Source organism: Acinonyx jubatus, chromosome B3, assembly GCF_027475565.1.
Source record: "Acinonyx jubatus isolate Ajub_Pintada_27869175 chromosome B3, VMU_Ajub_asm_v1.0, whole genome shotgun sequence".
Classification (NCBI taxonomy): domain Eukaryota; kingdom Metazoa; phylum Chordata; class Mammalia; order Carnivora; family Felidae; genus Acinonyx; species Acinonyx jubatus.
Window position 1 is genome coordinate 1,483,793 of NC_069386.1, and position 23,699 is coordinate 1,507,491.

Sequence of the window (23,699 nt, forward strand, 5' to 3'; positions counted from 1 at the left end):
GGTCACCACCGCCTGGCGCGGCCCTCTTCAGCTCCTCTGGCCTCCACGCGGCCCGGGGTCCCGGGGGTGCGATCCAGTCTGGGGGCCCTGGGGCCCAAGGCCTCACGCCGACGCGTCTGTGTGTCCGTCCATGTCCTCCAGAGCCACGCTGGGCTCCCTTCAAGACACAGCGGTAACGTGTCACTGTCTGGCTGGAAGCTGGTCCGTGTCGCCTCAGTGGCCTCAGAACACGGCTCGTCGGGGCTCTCAGCCCCCCGCCCCCTCCCCCGGCAGCTTCCCGGAACAAGTGCGCCACGCTTGTCTCCCCCCCGGGCTGTGTGCCTCCCGTTCCCTCAGTGTCCCGGTGAACTCCTATCCAGCCATCAGATCCCAGCCCAGATGCTCCCTCCTCTCTGCTCCCGTGTCCTCCCTGCTGAGTCCGGTCCGCACAGGCCCTTCCGCTAAGCAGACCCTCGCCGTTGTTTCGGGGCATCGAGGGCCTGGAGCTCCCACCTACGGAGCATCGCGCGGGGGGCCTCACCCAGATAGTCCGTCCAACCCTCACGACCCTGAGAGAGGGGCCGCGCTCAGAGGCCGAGCGTGTGGCCCCCGTCACTCGCTCGCCACCGCCACAGCAGCTGGCACCCACTGGGCATTTGCGGGTCCCGTGTGTCAGGCGTGGCAGCCCGTGGCAGCCCCCGCCGTAGGTACCGTCCCGCGATCTGCTTCGCAGATGAGGAAGCTGGGTTCTGGAGGGCCCCTGGCCACGGAGCGACCAGGCACTCCGTCAGCAGACGTGCGGTTTGACCCCAAACGCACTCGGGGGCGGAGCGCGCCCGTCAGGAAAGCCGCGGGTCCAGTGCTCCGGAGGGTCCCTGGCGGCAGGTGCACCTACCGTTGCGTGTCCGTGCCCCCGCGGCTCGGCTCAGCTCTGGGAGGGTCACTCTTCGTTGCCCGTCGTGTTTGTCGTGCTGCCGAGGGCCCAGCTGCGTGCCTGACCCTGTCCTCCTCCGCCCCAGGGCACTGCCAGGGGGACGGGTACCGCGTCGGCTTTGGCCAGTGTGCTGGGAAAGTGCTGCCCGCTCTCCTGCCCGCGTGAGGCTCTGCGCATCCCGGACGTGAGCTCACCGCCCCTGCCCGGGGATCCCCGCCGTCCGCGGCCGCGGGCCTGGCTCCTTGTTCAGTGGTAAATAAAGCCATCGTGCTCGGTGTCCACGCTCAAAGCCCTGTGCCGTCCCATGTGACCTCCACTCGTGCTCTTGATTGGACCCACAAGTCAGGGTGTGTCCCACTTCACGGTCTCCGCGGTTAACCAGCGAGGCTCATCGGTCACCGTTCCTATGAGACACCCCGGCCCTTCCCGCGCTCGCTGGTGTGGAAACAGCGGCCCCTGCATTAGAGTCCTCTGAGAAACAGAGACGATAGGATGTGATGTGTGTAGAGAAATGCGCTTTAAGGAATTGACTCGTGATTGTGCAGGCTGGCAAGTCCAGAATCTGCAGGGTGGGCCGGAGGCTGGAGGCCCAGGGAGCAGCTACAGTGTGAGCTCGAAGGTGGTCTGCTGCAGAATTCCCTCTTCTTCTGGGGAGAGCAGGCCTTTTTCTCCTAAGGCCTTCACCTGGTGAGATGAGGCCCACCCACATTATGATGGAAGGTGGTCTGGTTTACTCAAAGTCCACCCACTGAAATGTTCACCTCATCTAAAACATGCCTCCACAGTAGCCTGTAGACTAACGTTGGCCCAAACCTGCGGGTACCATGGCCCGGCCAAGTGGACACGTAAAATCATCATAGCACCCCACACATCCAGTACCTCTTGGGGGGCTGCCTCACGGGGGCACGTGAGGAGCAGACTTGGTCCACGGGCTCTGTGGCTGTCTCAGCACGTGGCGAACCTTGGGCGGAGCCCCCAAGTTGTGGACACACACACCTGAAGTGAACAGATGCCAGGGCAGAAAAGGGGCCAGGGGGCTAGCTTTCCTTCCCTCGTTGGCCCACAAGACCCACAAGGATCCGGAGAGTGAGTCCTGCCCCATGTCCTCCGCCCTGCCCACGACAAACATGCAGCCCTAGTGCCAGCCTGGTTCTTCGTGCCCACGGGGACTTTTCTGGAGCCGGATGGACCTCATGCCAGAGCCTGTCTGTCAGATCGTGCCATTCATTCATTCATTCATTCATTCATTCATTCTGTCTTCATCAAGGGTCTTCTCTGTGCCAAGCACCGTTCTGGGCACATAAGACACAGCACAGAATAGCCCAAATCTCTGCTCTTGTGATGTTCACGTTTCAGTGGGGGGCAGACAATAAGTGAAGGGGCAAGGAGAAGACCCCTAGTTTGCAGGATAGTGTAAGTCCTCTGGAGCACTGGGGGGCACGGATGCTATAAACAGGTGCTCAGAGAAGGCCTTAGTGTCTTGGGTTCTAAGTGCTTTTCTGCCAGATGGCCGGAGGCAGTGAGGGAGCAAGCCAGTCGGAGGTCTGGAGAGGGAATGCTCCAGGCAGAGGGACCGGTCAGTACAAATCCCCGGGGATGAAGCATGCTTCTCATTTCCGGGAACATTCCAGGGCCCGGAACCATGGCGTTCGGAAGGCAACGCCACAGCGACACCGAGGGCCCACGGTGCTCGTCCCCACACGTGTTTTTCATCCTTACGGTGAAACCACCTCACGGTGCCACAGGCTGCTGGAGCTCCAGCCAGCACGCCCGAGTTCCAGGTGCACAGAAAAAGAAGATGAAGAGGTGGAGGCTGGGGCGGGGGGGCGGGGGATGGAAGCAGCCCCCTTCCGGCTGAGCTGTGTCGCTCACGCGGCCGTCCCAGGCGCGCAGCACCACACCGTTGGCGGGAACCTGGTGACAAGACCATACCTCACCGCAGGGAAGTCTGGGGATGTCACCTTTTAGCTGCGTTCATGGTTTCTCCAGTTCAAACCAGGGTTCAGTTGCTAAAGAAGGAGGGAAGCAGGGATACCGGGGTGGGGGGGGGGGCGCCAGTAGCCTGCAGCCCGCAGGCTGGGCAGGGGCTTCGCGCTCTGAGGCTGACCTGCTCTTGCCCAGGGGACTCTTGCCACGGTCTCCAGTCTCGGCCGGTTTCGGCGGAAGATCCTGTGCCGCGCAGACGGCCGCAGACCACCCAGGCCCCTACCCTCCAGACAAGACTGATCCAAATACCCTCTGAGTTTGGAAGGCCAGCCCCTTCCTGGGGGGTCTCCTCGGTTCCTGGGGGCCGGTGCCCCAGGACCACGTCCGTGCCTGTCGCTCCCCCGAGATCCCCGCTCTCCAGCTGGGTGTTGAGATCGTTCCTTTAGTTCTGTCTCCTGGCTCCAGTCTGCACGCGCGACCGTCTTTTCCTTGAAGGCCTCGCGTCTACATAGCAGAACAGCTGGCACGCACGGCGGGGGCTCCCGGAGGTCTCCGGCTGGCGGACGGAAGTCGTTTGAATCATTATCGGTCCATTTGGCCCCGCTGGCGCCAGGGAATGCTGATCTCAGCCGTTGAAGTCACACGGGTCCCGCCTCACTGTGCACTTGAAGTGCCCCCGGAGCAGGCAGTGCCGCGGAAATCTGCTGGATCGGATCGGAGCATCGGAGCCTAGACGCGGGGCCGGGCCGGGATCCGTGCAGCCAGAGTGGCAGGTCGCAACACGGGTCCACCCGGGACCCCGTCCAGCAAGGACTGCTCCTTGGGCCTGGCTGCTCTCCTGGGTCCGGAGGTGCCCCGGGCAGCCCAGGGGACAAGGGAACCAGTGGTCTTTACGCCCCGAGGCAAACTGCTCCCGGTTCCGCCTGTTTCGTTCCTGCTTCCTGTCCCTCGCGGCCCCTGGCGAGGGTACACGGATGAGCCAGGAGCCCTGCGACCCAGGGTAGAATCCCTTTGAGACGTGCCCTGAGCAGGAGGGCCAAGGCCAGAGGGGTTTCTGGCGGGATGGTCACGCTGGGGGTGCCGGCTGGACTCGGGGGCACCCCACTGCCCTGGGCCCGGGGGAGCCCCTGTGCGGGGGGGGGAGGGAGGAGAGCCCCTTTGCCTCCAGCGCCCCCCGCCCTTGCCCTGCACCCGGTTCTCCCTGACACTGGTCCAGCTTTGAGTGCTGCTGCACAGCTAGAGCAGGCCGGGTGAGGCTGGCCTCCGGCTGTCCCCTCCTTGGGGACAAGGGAGCTTTAGGGCTTTAAGTATGGTGAGGATTGTTTCTCCCGAGATTCTACAATTGGAAAAGATAAGACAAAACAGGCCGAGAGAGGAGGATTAGGGCCTGAGGTCCCTGGTGGGGGGGAACACCCATTCTGGAACAGTGCTGGGAGTGCCCGGCCGCGGCCGCCCCCCTCGGGAGAAGGTTTCTCTTAACAATGTGCCAGACCCCACCTACCCCCTCAGGTTTCCCCCAGGAATGGCCTCAGACCGCCCCTCGCCCAGCTGAGCGGAGCACCCAGCGCCTAGAGTTGTGCCCCCGGTAAGGGTGGGACCTGGGAAGGCGCGAGGGGGAGGAGAGACCAGGACCTTCTCAGGCGAGGACCCCCGCCTGGAGTCCTCAGGCGTTCACTCCCGACTGTCCCCCGTCTGTACCCAGGGCTTCCCTACCACTCTCCCGGTCTCATCCGTTCTAGTAAACTTTTGCCGGCGGCTTGTTTTGTGCGGGGACAAAGCGGTGGGACAGCCGGTCCCGGGTATTGTGGTAAAAACTCCCACAACAGTCCCTCGCACAGAATGGATCTCCAAAGACGTTCTATTTTCATTCTTTCTCTTTCTTTAATTTGGAGGCATATTAAAAATTTTTTTTCAGGTTTATTTACTGATCTGGAGAGAGAACAAATTGGGGAGGGGCAGAGAGAGAGAGGGGAGAAAGAGAATCCCAAGTGGGCCGCACGCTGTCAGCACAGGCTCGAGCCCACGAACCGTGAGATGGCGACCTGGGTGGACGTCGAGATCACGACCTGGCTCAACCGACTGAGCCCCTCCAGGCGCCCCAGGGGGCATATATCTTCTAACGACCTCAGGAAAAATTCCCGTGGGGGGATTGCCTTCCGAGGTGTGCATCTGTGTCCTGTACGTGTCCCTCTCTGTCCCTCCCCTCGGCGGTGTCCCGGCCTGAGGGAGAGGCAGAAAGGACTCCCAGATGCCCCTGACGAACGGGAGAGGGCAGAGTGGAGGCTTCCTGGCAGATGTGTTTGTTTCTCGTGGTCACACAGACTAGTAACGCTGTGCCAAGAGCACATCCAGAGGCTGGGCAGCGGGTCCTTTCCTGGGGGTGCGGGGGGATGGGGACGGAACATCGCTGCGGCCACCGAGGACTTGACCCCAGAGACCAACAGACCGCTGCTGTCTGTGATGATCCGAGCCACGTCTTCCTTCTCTAGATGTGGGGCTCCCGAAGGCAGAGTTGTTGGCTGTTGCTGCTGGAAGGTTCTCCAGCACCTAGCACTGACCCGCCAGCACGTGGCAGGCATTTCGCCTGCATTTGCTGAACAGATGAATGGATCCCGGGAGACCACGGGCGACGGGATTCTGTTGTATTCACAGATCCACCCCTGAAGCCAGGGACCCGCGGAAGCTCCCTTCTGCCTCGACGTTTCAAAGCTCAAGCTCGATGTTGAAATAAAACACATTCTCTTCTCCGACCCCGACATGCTTTGATACGGACGAGACAAAATTTCAAAGCTATCTACGGCGTTTGAGGGTTGAAAAGGGGCAACATAGCAAACTAATTTATTTTCCTTTTTTTTTAAACTGAAGTTTAATTAATACCCAGTGACCTGTTGCATTCGGACGTACGGTACAGGGATTCGACACCCATACGCCGCCCGGTCGTCGCGATCCCCTGTCTCACCCCACCCCCTCCCCTCTGCTGACCACCAGTCTGTTCTTTGCATCAGACACAACAGTTTGATCGCTGTACCTGAACAGTGTTGGCCGTTTCGGATGACCGCTAAAGACCTACAGATACATGACTTGTTTCACAAACGTTTTCCAAGAAAGTTTTAAGGTTTATTATTGCCTTCATTTCGTTAGAATCACTATTTTGTCATAGCCAGGCTTTTCGCACGACGTGGGCTCCATTGACAGACGAATCTCCGTGGTTAAAAAAGTAAACCGACTTGTACTCAGAACGTCCAAAAGGTAAATATTTTCACCCAAACCCTTAAGGTTAAAAATTGCAAAACTAAACTTATCCTCTGTGCGTTTTCTGCGTTAGTTCTCTTTGATAATATTGAAACTTCCCACTACAGTTAAAGGCACGACGTAAATTGTAACTGAAGAATGTTAACGCTTCATATCAAAACTATTTAAATCAAGCTGAAATGTTTAAATTTGTTAAAAAAAAAAGTTAAATCCTTTCACGTATGTCTCATAAAAATAACACCCTTTGCAGCCCTGATGTTCAGCCTCCCCCTCGCAGCCAAAGTAAATAATTCGTATCGCTCGCCATCTGTTAGGAGGAGATCTGTGTAGAGATCGATTGATAGGAATCAGGTAATACTGTGAAATGTGCCCTCACTGCCACGTGCAGCTGTCGTGAATACCAGGCTAATTTGTGAGGGTTTCCAGAAGCACAAATCGGAAAGAGAGCAAGGAAATAGATATTTGGTGCCCCCAGTTGGGGCAAGAACCAGTTGCTTCCGTCCTGGGCGCCGCTTCCCTGAAGCCCGCCGGCGTGTCTCACGGGAGGGGCACCGAGGGTGCAGGTTGGGGGACACCAGGCGGACTCTCAGGGGACAGAGGGGCCCCCGTGACCCCTTACGGGGATCTGTGCGTGGCCGTTTGTAATACGCTGGCCCCCGGAAGCACGAGTCCCAAGGAAGGGCCCCCTCGCCCCCCTCTCTGGGCCCCACGTTGTCTCTGGTATTTTCTGTGGGAATGAAGACACGTGTCCCTCTCGCACCTCCAGCTGGGCGGCGGAGCTGAGACCCGGCTCCAGAGCTTCCAGCCTCCAGGGGAATTACGGCGCAGAGGTTGGAACTCTGGCCTTGACCCAGGGCAGGGGGCTTCTCCGGGGCAGGGCTGTGCCTCACCCCTGTGTCCAAACCGCTGTCACACGGGAGCTGCTCATAAGTGTGGGGGGCGCTGTCCCTGCAAAGTGCCCCGTTGTCACGTCTGGGAGCCCGGCTGCAAGGCCTTCTGGGTCATAGCAGCGCCTCACCTGGCCATCCGCGAGGAGGAAGGGTGTGCTCACAGGACGTCCGTTCCAGCTCCCGCCTCCTGGGTGTCCAGTCTCTCCGCCTGGGGCCGCTGTTCCGAGTCCCCGTCCGCTTCTGGGGTGAAGCCCCACCTCTCCGCGCCTCGTGGGCTCAGGGCTGTGCGGGGGTGCCGGCCGGCTGCTTCTGTGTGTGGTCAGGCCGAAGGGCTGTCAGCTCAGTGGACCCCCTTGACGGTGTGTCAGACCAGAAGACGCACCTCTTCCTGGAGGAGGGGATTCCCAGGACGAGGCAAGGCCCCTGTGTCCGGGGCAACCGGGCGGAGTGGGGAGGGGCCCCAGGGGGCACAGAAGCAGCCCAGGGGGCATTGAGGACTGCTGCTCCCGGCCTCTTTCCCGAACACTCGAAGTCAGAAAGCTGGTTTTGGTGCACGAGCGGGGCTGTGCCTGAGATCTGCTGCAGGGAAAACACCGAGGGCCCGATGCAGTTTCCGCCCCGTCCTCCTCTCCAGCCTTCCCTGCCCTGTCTCGTCCCGGGAGGCCACCCCTGTGGATGACATCACCCAGGCTCCCGTCCTGCGGCTCCTGGCTGGCGGGGGGCAGCAGAGGAGAAAGTGCAGAGGGCGAAAGAGGTCGGGGTATTTGTTCTGCGCACCCCTCCCTTCCGGGCCATGGTTTTGGGGGCCTTTGTCCCCCTGTATCCCTCCACCGTGGCTCATGGCTCCCAAAGAGAGCGTGGCCACCGCCCTTGCTGGATTCCGGGGCCACTGTCCCTCCCCAGGCAAGCGGTGACAATGGCTTCTCACTGTCCCCAGTCCTGGCTGACTCACCATCCCTGCTGGTTCTCTTAAACTCGTCTACACTTCTGCAAATAGTCCCTAAATGAAGCCGCCCTCGGTGAATGCTGGGAGTACGCAAGGGGATGCCTGGAGTGTCCCTGCAATACTGCGGAGAAAGGAGCCTGAAGGCAGGAGCCCCCCCGGACTTCACTGATGCTGGGTTCCGCGGACTGGGAGGGGTCGGGCGGTGGTGCCTTGAGGACCCAGCACGGCAGGAGACCCGATGGTTCAGGGGTGTCTGGGGCAGACAGGGGCACCATCTCCCCCTGCCTGGAAGGTCCCGGAGCCAAGGGATGGAGACAGAAGTGAATCCTCCCGCTATTAGCCCTAACGACCCACGTACGGAATTTCTGCTTCTCGCCCTTGTCTCCTCGGACCTGGTGGCTTTGGAAATTCTTTGGGAGGCTGGGGTGCCTGCGGGCTCAGTCAGTTAAACGTCCGACTTCGGCTCAGGTCATGATCTCACGGTCTGTGGGTTCCAGCCCCGCGTCGGGCTCTGTGCTGACGGCTCGGAGCCTGGAGCCTGCTTCAGGTTCTGTGTCTCCCTCTCTCTCTGCCCCTCCCTGCTCACACTCTCTCTCTCAAAAATAAACATTAAAAACAAAACACAACTCTTCGCGAGGGAGAGGAAGTGCTTCCCCCGGGGGTACACGGGTGTGGGTCTGTCAGGCTAGAAACTGAGATCCTCCTGTGGCCATTCGGGCTGCCTCGTGTTGAATGCGGGGGCAGAGAAGGGGCTCACCGTGCCACCGGGGGGGCCCATCCCAGGAGCCGTGGGAAGCGGGGTTCCCTCCACACAAGCCGGGGCAAGCGTCCCGTGCCCCCCACTTCTGCAGGTCTGAGGTGGGGCATGAACTCAGATCCTAACAGACTCCCCAGCGACGCTGACGTTCTCTGTCCCGAGACCAGGGTCGGGGCGGTGTTGCCCTAGCGTGCTCCGAGCTTCCAAACACGCCTCCACGGGAGGCCTTCAGACCCCTTCACGTTCCCTGTGGGCCTGTAGAAGTTGACGGCCCAAAGAAGACCGGGCACCAGGAGTCTGGATCCTCCACAGATGAAGGTTTGGGAGATTCCACCCGATAGAATACTCCCGAGAGCCAAGGGAACGCAGGAGGTGAGGGGACGTGGAGAAGGTGCTGGGAAATGACACCACGCTTCAAGCCCCAGGCCTGGAGGGGAGGGCCGTAGCAGCTGTGCGTCATAGGAACCGTTTCGTTTACTCACCTAGAGGCGGGTACGGTCCGGGTGGGCAGTGGGCCCAGGTCGGTATCGCCCCTCCCCTCGCCCAGACAATATGGCGGCAGATGGACCTTCGTTCCCCTACGTGGAGGGCATATAATTTTTCCCCATCCAAGCAGAGTTCATGAACGGATGCTGAATGTAATAGGGGTGGGTTGTACTCGTTACGTTTCGTTTGCTCCAGAACGCTAACATACACGAACCGCTTCACCCAGGGCTCCCAGACCGTTAGGGTCTGTTGTTTTTGGCTGACGGAAGGTCCAGAGGAGACGCTGGACGGGGGAGTGTCGAGGTCAAGGTATGTGTTTCCCTCCACGCTCTTCCTGCTGGGCTGCAGTTCGGGCACAAGTCTTAACCGTCTCCCTGCGGCCACGGCTCCTGCCGGGTTCTGAGAACATTCCTTCTCCTTGCCACGTCAGGCCAAGCTGGCCACGGCTTCCCCCCGTGGCCTGTGTGGTGCTTTTCTATCCGGTGTCGCTTCCCTCAGCCCTGCCTGACCTCTGAATAGTCTTTCGTTAAGCCCTCGAAGCATAAACACTTTGGCTGTGCCCTCTGCTTCCTGCTGGGACGCTGACTGATTCAGGGCCCGGACAGAAACCCTGCGGGAGGGAGGGAGAGCCTTAGCTGGTGACCGTCCAGGAGTGACACGCAGGGGGAAGGCCGGCAGAGCTGAGGCCGTGGGTCCCCCTGGATGCAGATGACCTGTGTGTGCCCAGGGAGCTCAGCTGGGGCACCCGTCCGCAGGCCGGGCCATGGGCCAGGGGGCCCCGCAGGTTGTCACCCATCACAGGACCAGTCCACAGGACCGGTCCTCAGCGGCGAGACCGCGGTGCAGGAAACCACACCGGCTTGGCAGTCCTCTCCGGCTGGTGTTGGAAGCAGGACGGGCCCCTTTAAGGTTGGGTTGACCTGGAGGTCTGGGATGATGTTTGGGCGAGGGAGACCCGCGTCTTTCGATTCAATAAAACCACGGAGACGCGAGTGACTAGTTGGAAAAGACCGAACAGAGACGGTGGAATATGATGCTGCGAGCTGGTGAAGCTCGTGGCCCGTTGCTCAGGTCGGCCCGTCTGTGCGTCCTCAGGGGCCGTGTTTCCCCCGCTGACTGCCGTCCTGGTGTCCCGCTTCTGCCCATTTTTGTTACCCCACCTGCACTCTGTCGCACCGCCCACCATGCCGATGGCCCCAGACACCACGCGAGAGGGGTTGTGTGTCAGACTTTACCGAGGGTTTGGCGTAACGGGGAGGGATTGTAGCAGAGCCCCTCTCCCCTTCTGTGCGGTGGGGAGTTTCTGTCTGGTCCCAGTTTCCCTTAAGCCTCGAGCTGTGGCCAACCCCACAGGCCTCTCTCTCTTTCTGCTTCCATTCCCTCTCTGCCAGCTTCCAGTCTTCAAAAACGCTGCTCATTTCTTTTGCGGGGCGGTTTCTCTCTCCATCCACAACCCCAGAGCTCACCTCAACTAGCCAGGAACTGGCTCAGAGGATCTGATCGCAGAAGACCCGCCGCCTCCTCCCTTAGCATCAGGGAGTAGCAGCAGATGCCTGGAGTTCCCCTTAACGGGGCCAAAGGCTTAGACAGGCGTCCCTGGCCGACGGCTTTCTTAGGTGGAGGGGGTGTAGTTTGAATGTTTATTCCCCGCTGTCCTGAGCGAGCTCTCGGCCTTCGTCACCTGCGTCTCCTGGCACGTGCAGAACGGGGAAAATGAAAGCGATCCAAGTGCTTCCTAAGGGGAATGTGGACAATGCACCAGACGGTTCATCCACGGCCACCGAGAGGGTAACGGGGAAGGCCGTGGCAGCGGGCTCCAGAGGTAATGTTAGGAGAGAGTAGGGTTTTAGAGTATGTAACTGATGACATTTCTAAGGAGTATATCTTGGCATTCGGGCAAGGGTCAGAAGGGGGCGTATGGACACACAATGAAAATCGCTGTTTGATGGGAGGCTTGGATGGGGCGTGAGTTTTTTATTTTTCATCTTTTCTGAAATATTCTTCCCTCTTGCCACCAAAACCAAACAACGACAACAACAACAAACCAGTCCAGAGAGACGGTGGGAAACACCCACAGATGTTAAGTGTGGAAAAGAGGGACGTGGGGCCAGGGATCCCGGGGGCTGTGCTTCTCTAACTCCCGTGTGCCCGGCCGGCACTCAGCGGGTCTCGCCCACAGGTTCCTGGGCGCCACCCCCCAGGGACGCTGGCCCCGCAGGTCCGGGGTGGGGCCCGGGTTCTGGATTCCCAGCATGCTCCTCACCTCTGGAGATGCACTCTGTCTCTCACCACAGTTCGGGTGGCACGGCCCTAGGGCGCCTGATCGTCACTCTTGAGGATTCTGAAGTACCTCCAGCCAAGGCCTTCCAGAACTTTCCTTGCTCCTGGGGCTTGCTATTAACTGACGGGGAGACGGCGCTCATTCACGCTGCAAATCCCTGCTGATGCGCTTTTCACAGAAGTGCGTGTCTCTGAGGCAGGCCGCACAGTGAAGGCTGCTGCTGGGCCTGGGGCAGTGCACAAGGTCCTTGCTCTAGATCCTTCTCTCAGAGCCTCCAGCGCATCTGGGCTCGCTGCCTCTCCCAGCTGTCCCTTTGTGCGTCCCACCTGGCGTGTGCGCGCATGTGTGGGGGGAGGACAGCCGGACAGGCCCCAGTACGTGCCTGAACAGCCGTGGTCTTGTTCATTTTCGGGGTCACCTGGTGGTGACGGTGCTTTGGAAACCTGTTGCCCAGGTGGCCTGGGTTGCAGGGGGGCCCGGAGCGGAGATGCCGGTGAGGGGAAGGGAGCATTGGGTTTCCCCACAGGTGCAGGTCTGTCCCTCGGGGGTGGCCGGCCACCCCTTGCAGGGACGGCATAGATGCCTCGGAGGAAGGGGCTTCAGGCAGTCCAGCCTAACTGCATACCGTGTGTGCTTAAACATATGACAATGACAGTTGTGTAAATCAGTAGACAGCATATCCCTTGAGGTCAGGTGCTGGAAGAGGTTGCTGTGAGTGTCCCTTTGACCAGGGGTCCTGGCCGGGATATTTGGCTTTGGAAGCGGCCCCGGGAGGTTGAGGAGCTTCCAGGGTCCCAGGCTCTGCGGGGAGGGGGCCCCAGAGCCCACGCGCTCCCGGCTCAGGCCCCTGGCTTCTCCCCGGGGTGGGGGAGTCAAGGAGTGCTCCTTCATTCCGTCCTCACGACAACCTTGTGAGGTAGACGTCACTCCCTCGTGTCACAGGTGAGGGAATTGGGGCTCAGAGAGGCTGACCGAGCTGTTTGGGGTCCTGTAGCGAGGAAGGAAGGGGGCCGGGATTCGGGACCAGCATTGCGGGCTCCATGGTCACAGATGTGGGTGACGGCCGAGGGGAGGCTGATGGGACGGGAGGAGGCGGCACAACGTCGTGCGTACGTGTGAATTGGGCTATTTAAAAAGACGTGTAAAAAGAGCCTGGGAGAAATATACCAAAATGGTGGCTTTGGGGAGGTGGGATTATAGGTGTTATTTTCCCCTTTCCTTCTATTTTTCTGTATTTTCCCAAGCTCCCAAGATGCCCATTTCTTTTATGACAGGAAAAATAGACCCCTCTGCGTTTTAGTTAAAAAAAAAAAAAAAAAAAAAAAATACTGCCCGGAAGCAGCCCTGTGCCTTGTGAGAACACCGGCCTCCACCTGCACACCCACCGGCCTCCGGGCCGGACTCGGGGTCAGGGGGCTGGCGCGAGTGCTGCTTTGCATGTTAAGGGCAGACGGTGTCCCCACAGCGAGGGCTCTGTTGCGTGATGGTGCGTGTCTGCCCTGGATCCCCTCCCAGAAGGTGCGCAAGAGCCAGGGACGGGGGCCACCCTGTCATCCCACAGTGAGTCCCCGCGAGGGACGGCCTCCGCGGGCCTCCGGGGCCCGTGCCGTTGGCATGTCCAGGCTGGGCCACCCTCGAGACCCCCTTGGCACCCCACTCACTTCCCTCTGGGGCTCCAGAGGGAGCAGCGAACCGCCTACATCCCAGCTCCATGGGTTTGCAGGCGGACAGTGGGGGGACATGGGGTGGCCAGGGGACACAGGGCAGCCGGGGGACTCGGGAGTGGCCGGGGGACTCGGGCGGCCGGGGGACACGGGGCGGCCGGGGGACTCGGGGTCCCCCGGCCGCGCCTCAGTCATCCAGGTGCTGCTCCTCCCAGGTGGACGTGGGGATAGCGCTGTACGGGTCCATGATGACCTTGGCGCAGCGAATGATCATGACCACGAGGAAGAGGCAGAGGAAGACGAAGCAGGCCAGGGTCAGCCCTTTGTCCACGTCCACGAAGACGGGCTCGGGCGTGGGCTCCTCCATGTCGGGGCTGCGGCTGCGGGCTCCTCCTCCAGCCCAGGGTCGACGGGTACCATTTTCCACGCCTGCGGGGAGCCGGGGCCGTGGGGAGGCAGGGCCACAGCCCGGCCTGGCGGGGGGCGGGGGGTGGGGGTGGGGTCATGCCCCTGGAGCGACCCCTCGCCGCCCGGCCCCTCCTGAGGGCGTGAGGGGCCCGGGACACACGCATCCTCCCCGGGACCCAAAGGCCAACCTCGTGGGCGACCGCGGTCTGTGGCGGGGCCTGTGCCGCCCGGGCAGCGGGGACAGGTGACCGAGGACGGAGCTCCCGCACTTGTCCCTGCCGCCCGGCCCCGGGGAGGGCGATATCATGATGCCTCTTGGTCTGCCCGGCGCCGACCCGGGGTGCTCAGAGCGGTGCAGGAACGAGGTCACGAGTGCGTTCGCTGCAGCAGCAGAAGCCGTTTGGCAGCGGAATGTTGAACGGAACGTATGGACGGACCGCACAGCAGCCCCTGCGCCGGACGGGGTCCCACGGAGGGTCTGCGCCCTCCCCCCACCGAGGGACAGGGGCGGAAGCCACAGGGGTCGTCAGAAGACCCGGTTGGGAGATCACAGGGACCCGCCTTGCGGGGAATGTCTGTCCCGCACGCCTTCACCTCCCTGCTGCGGGCGGTGACGAGGCCAGCGCGGTCAGGCCGTGTCCCAGGTGGGGATGCGCTCCGTGGTCCCTGGCCCCCGGGGCGGGGGGGGGCCGTGCTCTGACGAAGGGGGTCTCCCCGGGGCAGGGCTGCTGTCCCCGCACACGTGGCCTCCGCAGACCTCTCCCTCCGCTGGCGGGAGGCAGAGTGGGGACCAGTCTCCCCCCGTCCCTCCGGACTTCAGGACCACACGGAGGTGAACCTCCGGCCGGCGGGTCCCGGCATATCCATCACTGCCGGTGACCGTTCTTCCCCCTCGCTCAGATTCCCCCCGTCCCCAGAGGGCACTGACCTGCCGGTCGGAGCGGTCACCACGTCAGAAGGGCTGCCGGGTGGCCCGCACTCTGGGTCAGGCTGCTCTGGGAGGGCGGGGGGTGGGTGGCCGGACGTGACCGCGGGGAGCCAGTGACAGCGGTGGCCTTTCACTCAGGAGGAGGCACCTGTGCAGGCGGCAGCTGCAACAGAAGAGGACGAGAGCCCGTCACCTCCTGGGACACGCGGCCCCGGCACCACCTGGTCTGGCAGGAAGGGCTGACCCGGTGGCTCTTCACCGGGCACGGTGCCGGGGCCGAACGCTTTATTCTAGTGCTGCTTTTTCAATCTCCTTCTTTCTTTCAAAAGCTATAGCGTTTCAGGGGCGCCTGGGCGGCTCCGTCGGTTAAGCCTGTGACTCTCAATCTCAGCTCAGGTCTCGATCCCGGGGTCATGAGTTCAAGCCCACATTGGGCTCCGTGCTGGGCGTGAAGCATTTATTAATAAATAAAATAAAAATTACAGCGTTTTACAATTTCTCGTAAAGTGTACGTCACGTAAGATTTTCCACGGTGTGCATTTCAGGGGCACTAAGGACACTGGCAGCGTTGGGCCACCCACCAGCCCCACCGTCCGTCCGCCTCCTGAAGTCTTCATCCTGCAAAACTGAAACTCGGTCGCCATTAAACAGCCGGCCCCCGGCACCCACCACCTCCTTTCTGTCTCCGTGCACTTGGCTCCTCTCGGGACCTCACGGGAGTGGATGCTGCAGCCTCTGTCCCTTTCTGGTGGCTCACTTCAGTCGGCATCGTGTCCACCAGGCTCATCTGTGCTGTGGCAGCCGTCGGGCCTTCCTTCCTTGCTAAGCCGGGTAATATTCCGCTCCGTTCCTCCACGGATGGGTAGGTGGGCTGCTTCCAGCCCTTGACCGTTGCGGACGATGCTGCCGCGAATCTGTGCGCGCGGGTGTCTCCTGGGGGCCCCGCTTCGATGCCTTGAGGTGCGTAGATCCAGAGCCGAATCGCCGGATCGCTGCTATTCTAGTCTGTTGTTACCTCTTACCCGTTTTTCTCTCGGATTTTTGGTCTCTCTCTTGACCGTGGAAGCACAGAGTTGAGATTAATATTTTATTTGTTCGTCTGATTTTTATTTCCTATTTGTGACTTTTCCTTTATCCCTGAGTCCTACTCCTGTGTCTCCGTTGTCTTCCTCCGCCCGATTTTCGCGACTAGTATTAGCCCTTGGTTGTTTCTCTGTTCTTGGCTGTGCTTACGTTTCTGTAACTGAACTGTCAACGTTCGATGTCCTTTCATTCCCAGTCATTACAGGTGAAGGAATTGGGGAGCTCATCCCAATTTCCACCCTCTTTCCCTGTTCTTTACGTTGTAGCCGGTTCTGTTATCTCACCCTTCCATACTGTTTTTTAATCTGCGTTTTCCGGTTCGACACATTTAGTGCTCACCTGGGCCTGCGGCTGGGGTTGCCCATCAGCACAGATGTTCTCCAGTGCGACTCTCAGGAAGGAAGGGCTCGTGGGGACAATACTCCCTTCGGTCCTAACTGTTGGCTTCTTTGAAGGTAATGTGCCTGTGTCTCTGACTGCCTTAAAGATCTTTCCTCTGTCTTTGGTTCCCTGTGGATGATCTGGGCATGCTTTTCTCTGTATTCCCCTCTTCAAACACTCATCTGTCCTGTTCTCTCTTTCCCCTTTCCGGCTCTCCAAGTACACATAGGCCTTTTCGTTATGTCACTTTGTCTGTTACACTTTATTTCTGTGTTTGTTTTTCTTTTTATGCTGTTGTCTGAACGCTTTCTACTGAACCAGCTTCCGGTCTGCTAATCTCTCCTGCTATATCCAATTAGCTGCTAGATCTATCTATTCAAATGTTCATTTAAGCCATACTTTTCAGTTGTATAATTTCCATGTGAACCTTTAGAAAAATGTTCCAGCTCTCCAGTGGGATTTTCCACCTTGTTAGCTACTATCTTGAACACAACTCATCACTATTTTTTAAAGACCACATCTGATAACTCTAATGTCTGGGTCATCCGTGGGTTTGCTTGTACAGTTTTTTCTTTCTTTTGGTTCAGTTTCTTTTTCTCTTTTTAATTGTTTTTAACATTTATTCAGTTTTGAGAGAGAGAGAACGTGGGAGGGGCGGAAAGACAAAGGATCCGAAGCAGGCTCTGTGCTGTGAGCACAGAGCCCCATGCGGGGCTCGAACTCAGAAAGTGTGAGATTACAACCTGAGCCGAAATCAGGAGTCGGCTGCTTAACCTTAAGACTGAACCACCCAGGCGCCTCTGTTGATGTCTTGATACATCTATGATGGAAATTTCACTGGGATGCCAAGCACTGATAGAACAATTGTCGTGGCTCCAGATGGCATTACCCTCGGGTACAGGAGGCTTACCGCTTTCTCTGGGAAGCAGCTAGACTTTAGGCAGGTGAGCTAATCCAATATGGAGCTGAGCTCACCCAGCTGGGGTCCACGTCTCGTTAACCAGGCTAGTGACCACGTCTGCTTTGACAACACTTCTGCGGTCTGGTGCTCCAGGGTTCTAGATCGAGAGGCTGGAGTTTCCCTGGGCTGTTTCTTGTTGGCATGCCTTGAATTCTAGATTTCGTCTTCAGGGCCTTGAGACAGGTGAGTAGCGTGTGAGGTGAACTGCTCAGAATTATCCAGCCACTGATGTTTGAATCTCTGCGAGGGCAGGGAAACCTGACGGCGCTGGTGGTTAGCTGACGGCCACTCGTGATTCCGCGGGAGCCCCGGCCTGGCGGGGAGGACGCCTGTGCCTGGTCAGAGTTCTCCTGCTCCTTTGCGCCAGGATTTCGAAAGATGGTCATTGTTGCAGCATTGTGGGGACGGTAAAAAAGGGACAACAAAGCGAACGTCAGTATTGCAGTGGTCACCGCCGTCACGGTCTGAATCTGTGTCGCCAGATACTCCGAGGCCGTTGAAAAGGAGCACGTGCACACACACACACACACACAAACGAGGGCCAAGAAATTTTGCCAAGTGAAAGAGTGGAGGACCAGTCCTTCAAATATGACATAGTTCGTGGGAAGTAAAAAGAACCTTTGAAGGTCGATATGGATGCACGCACGTGTCGGGGGCGGGAGGTTGGTGCCCTGCTCACGGCTAGGCCAAGACCCACTCCTGCTTTAATTGTTCTGGAGGTTTAAGACAAGTGCAAACGATGTTGTAATTAGTGCCTACATCCCATCATGCAGAATCTGTACCCTATTACCTGAGCATATTTGCTTTGTCTTTTCCCCCCAGAAGTACACCCGTCTCCTGCAACCGCTAATCCACAGAAGCAATCCAGCTACCCTGCAGAAACACTACCTTGAGGGTGGTGTGCCTCTTCCTTTCCACGCATCCACAGAAATCCTAGAGTTCCTTGAACCGTACCCTGAAAACACATCTATCTCACACGCAAAGAGACTGGAATATGGGGAGCAGGAGTTCTCTCGGAGTCTCAGAGCAGTGAGAGCTGAACTTGGAGCCAGCCCGCCTTTCTGGCCCGGCCAGGCCTGTGCCATGGGCTCTGGGGGGCTCTCAGGGAAGGAGGGATGTGCCGGACGCTCACAACAGCACTCGGTCCGGCCTCAGACACAGACTCTGCGATCCCAGGCCCAGGATCTGCCGTAAGTTCTCATCAGACACCCTGCATAGGTTGTAGAGGTCAGACTTCGGAGAGGCTGCCTTTGGACCACCTCTGTCTTGTCTGGGGCCGGGACAAGGGGCTCTAGAACCTTGCAGCATGCCCCAGATTATCTGTGTTTTCTGGATCCTTCTGGCTGGAATGAACGCCAAGGATGTGCACTCAGAAAAACAGATTCGCCTTTCCGCCCTCCAGATGGAGTGTGCTCATTAACCTTAATTACCGGGCAGGCGCGTTCCCTCCGGCTCCATTTCAGAGAGAGGACACGACACCCAGGAGAGAGTGGAACACAGAGCTCAGCCGTGCTATGGGAGCTGAGGAGCCGGCCCCCCCGGAGGCCCGCTCAGGGGTCCCCAGCATCACGGAGTTGTCCTTGAGCACGGAGCCTGCACCAGCCAAGGGGTCCATCTGCCACCTTCTTGGGGAGGCGGGAGGTGAACCGGCTTCAGAGTCAGAGATTCTGGGTGGGAATGAGCCTCCAGGGAAATGGCTCTGGGCTTCCCGGCACACTTAGCCCAGCGCGCGGTCTTGGGATGGCGGGCTAGTGGCTCCAAATGGAGGCGAGTCCTGCCCAAATGCCACGGTCCAAATATAGAACCTGGAAGTAAGTATCTCAGTCGGGGCTTTAGGGAAAACTAGCAACAAGGGTACACAGATCTGCAATTCGCGTGTACATTCGTGTCCCAGCCCGGGCCTGGGGTGAAACACTCAGGCCTCGCCATCTGAGCCGGTGGGTTTCTTCGTCTCTGCGCCCGTGTGTGTCTTCGTCTGCTGGGGGGGACGCGAGCAACAGAATGCCAGCTTCTCCCAGTTCTGGAGGCTGGAAGTCCCGGGGGAGGATCTGGCGGGTTTGTTTCTTCCTGGTTTGTAGATGGTCACCTTGTCACGGCGGCCCTGCCTCAGTGTGTGTGCGCAGAGAAGGAGACCGCTCTCTCTTCTCTGTGTAAGGCCACTGTCTTATCAGAGTAGGACCCTGACCTTTACGAACTCATCTGACTTCCTGAAAGCCCTCTCTCATCGCACTGGGTGCCAGGACTCCAACAAATGAATTTGGGGGCGGGGGGCACAATTCGGTCCGTGGCCACGTATGAGTTCCCCGGGGAACGGTCCAAGTCTGACTGGGGGGGCACGGGTGGCCTGGGGCCGGGCCAGGCCCATACCCTGTGGGGGGTTGGTAGATGTCCGGAAGATGAGGACCAGTGTCTGGCTGTGGTCCCACAGACACTGATAGTAGGAGGACGGGGTGACTGGAACAGCCACTTATTGTTGTGGGGAGAAACAGCGGGCCGTGCGGACTCGGGGAGCTCACACAGATACGCGGATGGGAGCTGCTCACGTGCCAGCACCAGCCGCTTCTGTAAATAGAAGAGCCATTGGGAAAGAGCCACCGGGAAAGAGCCATTGGGAAAGCCGAGTCAGGGTCAGGTCCCCAGATGGCAGACGGGTTACATGCACGGCGTGTGCTCAGGACAGAGCAGTCATCCGGTGTCTTAACCTCACACTAATCACATCGTCCTGCGTGCCTCTACTTGGTGGCCTCCCTCCTCTGTCAGGGGGATTAGCAGGCTGGTCAGAGGGAGGGATGGGTGCGTGTTCAGAGATGATTAAGACGGTGACATCTTCCAGATGGACGAGAGGCGTGGAGGGGATAGGATCCATGCGATATTGTGGTTACGACTTGTCTCCCGGTATTCATCTGTTCACTTAGAAACAGAGTGCGCGAAAGCGGGGAGGGACAGAGCCAAAGCGAGAGAATCCCAAGCAGATTCCGCATCGTCAGCAAGGCCTTCCAATATTGAAACCTCTCTAATCTCTAAGGAACCTTCCAGAACAAGGAGGCAGAATGAAGCAGCGGTGTTTTGGATAAAAGGCAAGAGAACACGTCTGCCAAGAGCATGCCTCGTCACCGCGCCGTGCCTTGATGAGCCCTCGCACGGTTCTGCTGTGTCATTCTATGATAGATGCTGCTGCGGCTGGTGTCCCTTGGATCTGGGGTTCCCTTCATGCAGCGAGCTCAGCTCCCAGCCTCCGCGTGGCTTGCTCCCGGCAGCTCACATCTACGGTTTCTTACCAGCCAGCCCTGGGGTTACTGCAGCTGCTCCCTCCCGTGCGTGCAGAGAGCTGGGCGTCCCCGGGAGCTTACGACACCCGTGCCCTCAAGGGCCCTCCGCCCATCCAGATTGCAGAAGATGCTACCATCAGGACATTCGCTGTCAGGAAAGCGTGTGCTGGACGGGAGGCGCCGGGGGTGGGACCGGACCGCCTTCTGCCAGTGCCGTACAGATTAGCTGGGTGGCTCTGGGATTCCCCCGGCCATCTCAGCAGAAGCCAGGAACAGAAATGACATCCTCCAGAAAAGACCTTTGGAAGACTGTCCCGTGGAGTAGGGAGAAGCCCTGTGACACACATGGGCAATACACACAGGCTTTGAGGCTATTATACCAGTAGAAACGCTACCAGCGTGGGCCGAAAAGGACAGAGAAGAGATTGCATGAAAGGTGGCTGCTGGGCTCTCAAACTTCTACAAGCAGAACCCAGGCTGGTAGGGAGAGTTGCCATCAACGTGTCCCACCCTTCAGGAACACAGAAGGATGATCCTTAGGGCAAGGGCCTGGGCCCAGAGGGCTACAGATTATTCCCAGGCCCTGAAAACGAATGGCTTTCCTGGTGGAGTTTTAAAACGGCTCCGGACAGTGACTCCTTTCTTTAATTCGTTTTCTCTTTTGAAATGGAAATGTGTGTAACTGTTATCCTGTGCCTGTCCCACCAGTGTATTGTTGGACCGGATAACTCATTTTCCGGGTCCCCACAGGTAGAAAGGGATTTGCCCCAGGATAGATCATATGCAGAATATCACCAACACCTAACTTAGACAGTCGAGAAAAGATTTTGGGTTCGGGTTGATGGTGTAATGGGTTGGAATGGGGTGAACACATAGAGGATGGACTGGAATCTTTGGAGGCCAGAGAGTGGGCTGCAGGAGGCTGAGTAACGGCCCCGCAAGAAATCCATAGCGAATCTTTGGGACCTGCAAATGTCACCTTAAGTAGCAAAACAAACTTTGCAGATGTGATTGAGTTAAGGGTCTCGAGATGGGGGGATTCTCCCGGGTTTTCCGGGCCACACGGAATCACAGTTGTCCTTGCGAGAGCGACGCAGGGGCAGCTCTTGACTGTAGCGGGGAAGGAAACGTGGCCGTGGAAGCAGAGAGGGGGCGATGGGGCCAAGAATGGGCTCTCCCAGAAGCCACCGGAAAGAACCAGCCTCAATTCCTGCCCCCTGCCCCAGACTCATTTTGGACTTCTGACCTCCAGGACTGGAGCAGCCTGCAATTATGTGGTTCCAAAACACCCAGGCTTGCAGCAATTTTGTGCACAGGCAAGAGGAAGTCACAATCCTTTTGATTCTGACATCCGGTCTCTAAAAGGCATAAGGCTGTTTTTGCCTTCTTTCCCCATGATTGACGAACCGGAAACCAACCAACCAAGGGCACACAAGAACACGATGTCTGGCTACTGGACGAGGGGTGACTCACGAGCAGGCTGTCAGAAAAATAAGCTTCCTTAAAAGGGAACTGAAAGCCAAAACGAGGGGGAACGTGTATACCGGCTTGGGCGCCGATGCAGTCAGACGAGGCAGCCATACAGCTGGGGAGCGGGGTGGGGGGAAGACATCGCACAAAGACGTGGAGAGCTGCCATGGTGGGGAAACTGAGGCATGGGCCCTGGCTCCAGAAGCCCCAGCTCTTCCCCGCCTGCTGACCCACCATGCACCATGGCAGCGAGAGGCCAGAGCAAGGACGTCGGCCGGGACCCCAAGACACAATGGGAGGGGACAGGGCAAGGCCATTCATGTCTTTCCACTGAAAGATCTGTGTTTTGAAGTGACCCTAGTGAACTTCTCTTCCTCACAAAATCACTCTCCAGGGGCGCCTGGGTGGCTCAGTCCCTTAAGCATCTGACTCTTGATTTCGGCTCACGTCATGATCTCACGGTTCATGCGATCGAGCCCCGCTCTGGGTGGGATTCTCTCTCTCCCTCTCTCTCTGCCCCCTCCCCCACTTGCTCAACACTGTCTCTCCCAAAATAAATAAATAAACTTAAAAAATAAGATAAAATAAAATAAAAGATAAAATACAATCGCTCTCCAACATAAAACACCTTGAAAATCACCAAAAAGCTAAGGGTAGCACCACACTTCTTCAGAATGCTGTGTGAGGCAGTGCGACGTCACGGGAAAACTCAGACTCCGGAGACTCACTGTTGACCAGCATAGCCCCCGGAAGACATTGCCGCATTCAGTCCCAGTCCCCTTGCCTGTAAGATGGGGGTGTCCTGGGGGTCCTTTTCCGGGCCACGTCTTCCCTTCGCCCGTGAGCACAGGACAGAACGTACCTTGCAGGCTTTCAGTTACTCCCGGTCTGCTCCGAGCCTGCCCGCTGTCTGTTTCACCTCTCGGGTATCCCCCCACGTTCGGGGGGACCCCCACATTCGGACCTGTGCCTGCCTGGATTCAGCTTGCTTCAGGGCCCCCTCTGTTTGTCAGCACCCGTGTTCGGCACATGGCTTCAGCGTGCAAATGCGGATCTGGGGTCTGGGCCACCTGACGTCTGCTGTGCTGGGCGAGAGCTGCTCTGGTTCATCTGTCCCTCACTCTGTGTCCCCGTCTGGCCTGAGCTTTGTCCCCACGGGCGACAGCATCCCCTGAGGCCCTCCCCGCGGCGGCCCCGTCTGTGCCTTCCACGGCACGGCTCCAGCCCACACCTGGCCCCAGACAACCCCGACCTCTGGGGCAGGAGGTCAGGGTCCTGTCCACACTCTGCTCCGCTCGGTGCCTCTGATATTTCCAAGCTTCCTGGGAATTAACGAGAAATTTTCTTATCCCACAAGTAAAGAAAAACAAGCGAATGCAAGTTATCTACCAGCCCTTCAAGCAAAACAAAACGGCTTTAAGATGCACCTTTTGCACCACGAAAGGAGCCAAAGTGAAGAATCCAAGGGGAGGAAACCAGGAAGAGAAGATTAAAACCAGCAAGGCAATAATCTACAGCATAGACAACTGTAATACAGGCAGATACACGGCGACGCAAATGTTAAAAATAATTTAAAAAAAAATTTTTTTTTTCAACGTTTATTTATTTTTGGGACAGAGAGAGAGCATGAACAGGGGAGGGGCAGAGAGAGAGGGAGACACAGAATCGGAAACAGGCTCCAGGCTCTGAGCCATCAGCCCAGAGCCCGACGCGGGGCTTAAACTCACGGACCGCGAGATCGTGACCTGGCTGAAGTCGGACGCTTAACCGACTGCACCACCCAGGCGCCCCAAAAATAATTTTTTTAAATAAAACTTACATAATCTAAAGGCTTTATCAATATAATTTGTATCTAGCATTCCATATTATTTCAATGAAAGTTAGTGGGGGGAAGTGGAAGGAAATTAGAGCACAAGCCATTTTTTATATTATCTGGGCAGGCCAATAAGTATTATTTTAATATTGATAGAAAATCACACGTTCAGATGTGTTTAAACATTTAAAATAACAGTGGTGGAATGAGAGGAAATGTGTGAACAGTATGACTGATAAGCTGAATAGACATTTTGATGGCCGACATGTTA

At 58.2% G+C, this 23,699-nt stretch overlaps 2 protein-coding genes across 4 annotated transcripts in view; one reads left to right on the top strand and one right to left on the bottom strand.

Moving 5' to 3' along the window:
• The window catches only part of FAH (fumarylacetoacetate hydrolase), a 57,727-nt gene that overhangs the window by 21,376 nt on the left and 12,652 nt on the right, over positions 1-23,699 (top strand). Inside the window, exon 14 of one of the 3 annotated variants that reach the window (XR_008298908.1) lies at positions 14,997-15,989. Coding sequence is in view for 2 of the 3 variants with exons in the window: in XM_027068268.2 (XP_026924069.1) it covers positions 999-1,078 (80 nt within the window). In the remaining variant the exon portion in view is untranslated. Of the gene's footprint in view, positions 1-998; positions 1,203-5,704; positions 5,842-14,996; positions 15,990-23,699 lie in introns of those variants that run through there. The other 2 variants (XM_027068270.2, XM_027068268.2) reach the window with 2 other exon arrangements.
• On the bottom strand, positions 9,802-23,182 carry CTXND1 (cortexin domain containing 1). Its single transcript, XM_027068274.2, has 2 exons — positions 14,452-23,182; positions 9,802-13,544 (listed from the first exon to the last, which is right to left on the bottom strand). Exon 2 carries the CDS (start codon positions 13,480-13,482, stop codon positions 13,303-13,305), a length of 180 nt encoding a protein of 59 aa, XP_026924075.1. The 5' UTR covers positions 13,483-13,544; positions 14,452-23,182; the 3' UTR covers positions 9,802-13,302.

What these genes read in the sequence shown, in the direction of transcription:
- CTXND1 (XM_027068274.2), bottom strand. Translation starts at nt 13,482, where the DNA reads ATGGAGGAGCCCACGCCCGAGCCCGTCTTCGTGGACGTGGACAAAGGG.